This window comes from Trichosurus vulpecula, chromosome 1 (genome assembly GCF_011100635.1).
Source record: "Trichosurus vulpecula isolate mTriVul1 chromosome 1, mTriVul1.pri, whole genome shotgun sequence".
Taxonomy (NCBI): Eukaryota; Metazoa; Chordata; class Mammalia; order Diprotodontia; family Phalangeridae; genus Trichosurus; species Trichosurus vulpecula.
Genome location: NC_050573.1, coordinates 510,784,335 through 510,792,322, shown reverse-complemented (window position 1 = coordinate 510,792,322; position 7,988 = coordinate 510,784,335). Strand labels below are relative to the sequence as shown.

The window sequence follows — 7,988 nt, the reverse complement described above, 5'->3', positions numbered from 1 at the left end:
ACTGAACAGATCCCCAAGGTGCCAGTTCATAGGAGGACATGTACGAGAGTACCACAGGCTGGGCACATGTGGATGGATTGCAATATGCATCGAGGGACGGAACTCCCAAATTGATGAGATCACAGATTCATCTGAGTACTTATCTTCATGTGTCTCCCAAGATAGAATGTATGGTCCTTAATGGAAAGGGCTATCTTTTTTCTCTCTATCTGGATCCCAACACTTAGTATAGTGTCTGCCACATAATAAGCTCTTTTTAAATTTTTAAATTTAATAGCTTATTTTTTCCTCAGTTACAAGTAAAAACAATTTTTAACATTCGTTTTTAAAATTCTGAGTTTCAAATTCTTTCCCTTTCTCCTTCCCCAGCCCTGCTCCCACCCTCCATTGAGAGGGCAAGCAATTCGATGTAGGTTATACATGTGTAGTCATGCAAAACATTTCTATAATAGTCATGTTGTGAAAGAAAACACAGACCAAAAAAAAAAAACCTCGAGAAAAATAAAGTAAGGAAAAAAAAAGTATGCTTTGATCTGTATCCAGACACCATCAGTTCTTTCTCTGGGGGTGGATAGCATTTTTTTTTTGTTAGTTTTTTTTTGGAGGGGGTAAGGCAGGGCAATTAGGGTTAAGTGACTTGCCCAAGGTCACACAGCTAGTAGATGTGTCAAGTGTCTTATAAAGTTAATCAAAAATTAGCTTCCATTTGCACCATTTTAATTTTTAAGGAATTATTTTCTTCAGTGAGCTTTCGGACTTCCTTTTCCATTTAGCCAATTCTGCTTTTTAACGCAGTCTTCTCATTGACTTTTGGGACTTCTTTTACCATTTGGCCTAGTCTGTTCTTTAAGGTGTTATTTTCTTTAGTATTTTTTTGTGTCTTCTTTACCAAGCTGTTGACTCGTTTTTCATGATTTTCTTGCATTACTCTCATTTCTCTTCCTAGTTTTTCCTCTACCCCTCTTACTTGATTTTCAAACTCCTTTTTGAGCTATTCCATGGCCTGAGACCAATTCGTATTTTTTTTTGGAAGCTTTGGATGTAAGTGCCTTGACTTTATCGTCTTCTTCTGAGTATGTGTTTTGATCTTCCTTGTTACCATAGTAACTTTCTGTACTCAGTTTTTTTCCTGTTGTTTGCTGATTTTTCCCCAGCCTATTATTTGATTTTTAACTTTGTTAAAGTAGGGCTCTGCTTCCAGGGTGCAGAGTGCATCGTCCCAAGTGTTAGGGATTTTTTGCAAATGTTTTCAGAGATACTTCTAGGGACCTGTAAGTCTTTGGTTCTTCCAATGTGGTATGATTTAAGGAGAGGTGTTTACTACTCTCCTGGCCTGTGCTCTGCTCTGTGAGTGACAAGCACTCTTTTCTGCCCTGGAACTGTGAAGAGGGTCCCTCTCCACTGTGGCCACAATCTCTTCTGTGCTAGTACTTCTCCTCACCCTGAGACTGCTATTCAGAACTGAGACTTGGATTCAAGTAAGGGCAAAGTGATAGAGTCCTGCCTCAGTGCTAGTAAAAAGCCCCTGTAATCTCCTACTGACCAGTTGTTTGACCCTTTTACCATCTGTGGGCTCTGAGATCTCTGAAGCAGCTGCTGCCACTGCTGATTCAGTCACTTCCAAAGCCTGCTCCTGGTTGGCTGGGGCAGGGGCTGTGCTAGAGCTGCCTGCACTAGACTATGCTTCACTCTCACCCAGGTGTAACAGGCCCTTCCTGCTGACCTTTGGCATTTATGGGCTGAGAGGTCTGGAAACCGCCACTGCTGCCAGTGATTCAGTCTCCCTGAGGCCTGCTCCTAGTTTGCTGGGGTGTACTCTGTGCTGGCATGGCCTTCGCTCCTCTTTCACTCTGGTGCAACAGACTTTTCCTGCTCACTTTCCAAGTAGTCTTGGACAGGAAATTTGTTTCACTCCGTGGTTTTGTGGGTTCTGCTGCTCTAGAATTTGTTTAGTTATTTTTAAAGGTATTTGAAGGTTTAGGGGAGAGCTCAGGCAAGTCCTCGCCTTTACTCTGCCATCTTGGCTCTGCCCGCCCATCCCCCCCCCATGATAAGCTCTCAATCAATGTTACTTGACTGAGGAACAATTTTATTTTTGTATTTTTATCTCCTCAGTGTCTATCTTAGTACAAACAGTGATTTAAAATGCAGAAAGTCAGTGCTAGTGCTCCTTTGACTTGACTCTCCATAGGACTGTTAAGAGTTGAAAGGGACCTTAGAGATCATCTAGTACAGGGGTGGGCAACCTGCAGCCTCGAGTCCACATGTGGCCCTTTAGGCCCTCAAGTTCTGCCCTTTGACTGAATCCAAACTTCACAGAACAAATCTCCTTAATAAAAGAATCTATTCTGTAAAATTTGGACTCAGTCAAAAGGCCACACCCAAGGACCTAGAAGGCCACATATGGCCTTAAGGCCACAGGTTCCCCACCCCGATCTAGTACAACCCCCTTCCCCCATTTAAAAAATGAAAATGAGGGCCAAAGAGGTTAAGTGACTTTTTCAATTAAACATACTGCAAAACAGCAAAACTTGTTCTTAGTAAATTCCTCTCAAATAAATCCTATTTTCCAATGGACTTCAGATTTCAATGGAGGTACAATCTCTTAGCAAAAACACAGTGCTGGATGGCAGCCCCAAGCCTTTTAGAAATCACAAATTTAAAGGAAAATGGAAATTTCTAATAGTATCAGTAACTCTGTGCTGTTAAAAGCCACAAAAATTAAGGCTAGTACCAGCACTTCTCACATTGTCTCACTCTGCTTTATCTATTTGCTCTTGTAGAGTTGGTAAACTCTAAAACTTTAAAAAGTTCATTTTTTTTAAAGCCACAGCAAGAAAATTTTTAAGCAAGTGTTGTTTAAGCAAGTTGTTTTTCTATCAGTCTAGACATTTTTTTACTTACTAGTACTTGTATGAAAAGCAAATGTGGTCTGATGGAAAAGAATTAAATCCTAGGGTCAAAAACCTGGGCTCAAGTTCTGCCTCTGACTTACACTAGCTGTATGTGTTGTGCTGAAAAAAAGGGCGTGAGACCCGGATATAAATTTAGATGTGGATTTATTGAAGCGCTCGACTGTTCAGAGTAATTACTCAAATCGAACAGCGCTGAGCAAAGGAAGAGAAAGAGTGTTTAAAGGGAAAGAACACAATTAGATTTCCATGGAGATGGGGACACAAACAGTGGGACAAGCTGAGGCAGGATTATTTCCGTGGAGAAGGGAACACAAACAGTGGGGTCCGTGGAGATGAGAGTACAAACAGTGGGGTCTGTGGAGAAGGGAGTAAAAACAGTGGGGTGAGCTGGGGCAAGATGGAGAAACTGGAGGGGGGGCAGGGCATAACATATGCATGATCATAGACAAGTCATATCCTTTCTTTTTTTTCTCTTTTTATTTAGCGTTTTATTTTCTCCCAATTACATGTAAAAACAATTAATACTTGTTTTTAAAATTTTGAGTTCCAAATTCTCTCCCTCCTTCCTTCTTCACCCCTAGTCAAAGTTGTATCTTTTTATGTGACCCTAAGAAGCTAAGATTTTAAGATTAAACCAGCCAGGGCAGCTAGATGACAAAGTGAGTAGAGCACCAGCCCTGGAGTCAGGAGTACCTGAGTTCAAATCTGACCTCAGACACTTGACACATTTACCAGCTGTGTGACCTTGGGCAAGTCACTTAACCCCAATTGCCCTGCCTTCCCCTCTGCAAAACAAAACAAAACAAAAAAGAAACAAAAAAATTAGCTGCAGTTCCCCAATTTTGGAGGGAACTCCCATAGTCATCGTACAGAGCAGAAATCACCCCTATTTTTTTTTACTTCAAGAAATTTGTTGAATCAAGTATTTCCTCCCTATTCCCTTGCTTGTGAACATTCCTACAGATAAAAAATGATTTTGGGGCATATCATCTCAATGGTGAAAAAACGTATCTGACCTATTATCTATTTAAAATATATACTATACATACCCCTTTTGAGAACAAAAATATATTCATTGACTAGCCTAATTATCAGTGAAAGTGGCTGAAATTCAATTTATTTAGGTTAAAATGAAATGTTAAATGTGAAAGTGCTTTGAAAATATTAAAGGGCTACTCAAATAAAAAGTGTGAATTCTGCTCCTACATGATAACCAGTAGATTCTAATAATTTTATTAAATATTATTGATAGGTGGAAAAACTTTGATTCTTCTGTGATTTTATATAACACAAGGTGAGCTACCCTTCCTCTTTGGTTATAAACTTATAAACAAATATTTTGTTTTGTTTTTTTAAAAATAAATCTAATGTTATCTGACCTATTATAGTGCTTATTCTCATTATGTGACTACTTGAGAGCCAAAACTGGAGTCTTCTTACAACATCTACAGTTGTCAGGTTCACCACAGTTCCAGGGATACTAATATATGTCATATCTCATTGAGACATAGTCAAAGAGTAATTTAATTCCAGGAAAAGGATTTGAAAATTTTTAGCAAAAAATGAACTGAAATCTTAGAGAGAGTTGGAAAAAAAGGAAACAAAAAAGGAATATCGACCTTTTCTACTCCTTTGCAACCATAATCCTCCTCTGCCATATGAACTGTATTCAGGATATAAAATACTTACCTTGGGAAAAGAGGGATAAGAGAAGGCAACAATTATTATTTGCATTCTAATTTCCTCTAATGGTTTTAGCCATGCTTACTATTTAGGATATTTTACTGGGATGATCAAATTTCATAAATATTCACTGCATAACATGAGCCTTGTTATCAGAGGTCTGAAACCATTCAGAAGTGGTAAAGTCAAGTCTGTGTTTACTCCTTTTTCAGAAACAGGGCAGTGAAGGGATGTAGGAAAAGGTATTATAGGTTCTATATGCAAGGGTTCCTTTTAAAAGGGAGAACTGGGAAGAGAACACACCTAATGCTAACTCATTATCAGTTAATACTTTAAAAGCAAGGATTTAGACTATTAAAATACATAGTAGGCATAGAAATTTTACTTAATTCACAATTTTGTTAAGTTTGGTCCTCAGTCATTTTGCATCTTTCTTTAGCAACATATGTCATCAGCTGTCAAACCCTGTCCTAGGAAAAAAATTAAATTTTATGACATTAAAGTGTGTGCATGTAAAATTATAAGTATATGTGTATGCATATATATATATATATAAAATTATAAATTTGTTTTAAATTTTATAATGTGTGAAAATTTATTTTAGTACTTATACGTCTGGGATAATCAGAGCAATAACAGAATATGTGACAAATACATAAAATTTATAACCAGAAGCACAGAAAACATTTTTTTTTCTGGACAAACTAAACTTTGAAGATAATATGGATGAAACCAAACACTCATAGTTTCTCTATTCCTTACCTACTCTAGTATGAACACTCTTTGGTTATCTTTGAAAAATGAAGATTTCTTTTGGTTATAGCATCATAAATTTAGAGCTGGAACTTTGGAGGTCATTTAATTCAACCCATTAATTTTATAAAGGAGGAAACTAAGGTTTAAAGAGATTAAGGAACTTGCTCAAGGTTACACACGGGTAGCAAATGGCAAAGCCAGGATTTGCTCCCAGACCCTCTGACCAAAAGCTTTTTCATCTTACCATGCTGTTCAATGACTTATGATGAATAAATCAGATTAATTTTTTCAGTAACAATTTCAAATCCTACCATGAATAAAAACAGGAATTACTGTAATTAATAATGGAAACTAGATTTGCTAGAAGAAAAAAATATGTACCATTAAAAACACTTTAAAAGTCCCTATATATTAATCACCATGCTCAAAAAATCTATGTAAACTAGTATTTCACAAGGTACAACCTTTTATTATTGTAATCACAAAATCATGATTCTGTACAGGAATGTATAAGTGAACATTAATCAATGCAATTATAATTTGATTTAAAGAGGTCAGATAACAGTAGTAGTAATAACAGAACACATTGTAAAGAAAAAATATTGTAAAACTTTCTGGCCTTGCAGTGCACTTTTTAGTGCAAGTATTAAGACACAATAGTGTTCAATTCAGCAAAGTACTGCAGAATGTCATGCCACAGTCCACTTGATTCAAAGAGGGTCAGGACATGCAGCTTGTTAATAAAATGTCAGAGTATATAAAAAAGCCACATGTTAATTCATAAAATATATAGTGGTTTATTTAGATGACTTTAAAGTGATTTCACTGTGGAATTTAGCATAACTGAGAAAAAAAAATCCAGAGAATCTTCTGACTTGAAGTCACCTTGCTAGGCAATAGCTTTGGCTTCAGGTAGGAATGCCTCCCAGTACTTTATCAGCTGTGCAGATAAAAACAAAGGATATGAAAGTTAGTTTGCATACGAACATATACATACTAATCAGCTAAAAGTAGCCTACTAAAAAGGACTAATATAAATTCAGTTGTAAATCAAATGAATGGAAATCTTCTATCATTTTAATGAATTATTTGGTCAGCTGAATATTATGTACGTTAACCAATTAAAACATTAGTTATCTAAATTTAAATCATTTATATGAATAAACTTTCTAGTACACTGCAACCCCATTCCTACCTTTTCATCCCATGTGACTCTTGTTTATGTCTTCCCATAAATCTTCCACTAGGGTGTCAACCTAACTTGCTAAGGGAGATCCTGTAGGTCTCTTAACCTTACAGAAGTACTAGTGCAGCAAGTGGCCTCACTGTTCACCTTTTTTTTTCTTAACTATATATCTAGCTCAATGCCCTTTCTGGTTATAGATCTCTTTAGTGATATCTTTTATGCCACTTCTGCATGCAGTTCATCCTTGGTAATGCCACACAGTCTATTCATAGCTACTACTGCATTCTGGGTGGCCTTTTCTTTTAATTCTTTGAAGGCTAATCTTCCCAGCTTTGCAACAATATAGAAAATGTTATATTGTTTATGATATGTTTTTCTTTCAGGCAGGGGGGTCATGAAAGCTCTACTCAATTTCCCAAATCTAATCCAGCCCACTTTTTCTCCAATTCAATTCTTTTCTACCTGCAGTATCCATTCAATATATGTATATGGATGGAATACATATCACAATCTAGAAATCTTCATCTATTTGGTTTTAGTAGTGTGTACAATGACTACATCTCACTGAGAAGGTTTATCAAACTTTGGGGGCAACTGGGGAAGTGAATAAAGGGAATAATAATTTATGTAGCAACTATGATGTGCCAGACACTATGCTCAGCACTTCTACAAATTATCTCATTTGATTAACACAACCACCCTGTGGGATAGGTGCTAAATATTATCATCTCCATTTTATAGTGGAGAAGATTTGTCCAGGGTCACACAGTTAATAAGTTTCTAAGGCTAGGTTTGAATTCAGGTCTTCCTGACTCCAGGACCAGCACCCTACTTAATGCACCAACTTACATAAGTATTTGTGAGGGATTTTTACCAAATCTGCACTTGTCATCCCCCATGACAGTGGCAAAACCTCTGGCAAATACAAATCTCTTTGTCATATGCCTCTCTTGATACCAGTTATCAGAAGATCAAACAAAAATTTCTCCACTCTTGCATCTATCAAGCAATTTCATATGATCTTAACACAGCACAAGGAGACACCTTTAAAGTGGCATTCCTTTTTTTTTTTTTTTTACTATGCATGATTTCCCCGTACCAGAACAAAAATTTTGTAGTAAAACAAGTTTAGTGGGACAGTGCATTCTATGCACTTTTCCAATATATGAATCACCACTGTATTTTGCCTTAGTCAGACCACACAAAGAATAATATGCTCAGTTATAGTTGTCACATTTTAGGAAGGGCAGTGCTGAGTCTGAGTTCATGCAGGGGAAAGGAACTAGGACAGTGAGGGACTTCAAAGCTCTTGCCATATTAATATCAGTTAAAGGAAGTCAGGATCATTAGTCTGAAAAAGAGAGGACTTGGGGAGAGGGGATAAGACATGTCTTCAACTATTTAAAGAGGCTGTCAAATAGAAGAAAGAACAGAGTTGTTCTCTTTGA

The 7,988-nt window shown here is 36.9% G+C and overlaps 1 protein-coding gene across 1 annotated transcript in view; it reads right to left on the bottom strand.

The window, feature by feature from the left end:
• Positions 1–5,802: 5,802 nt before the first annotated feature.
• SNX2 (sorting nexin 2) overlaps positions 5,803–7,988 on the bottom strand; it is a 76,151-nt gene continuing 73,965 nt past the window's right edge. Inside the window, exon 15 of the mRNA XM_036740829.1 lies at positions 5,803–6,294. Coding sequence (XP_036596724.1) covers positions 6,244–6,294 — 51 coding nt within the window. The 3' untranslated portion in view covers positions 5,803–6,243. The remainder of the gene's footprint in view (positions 6,295–7,988) is intronic.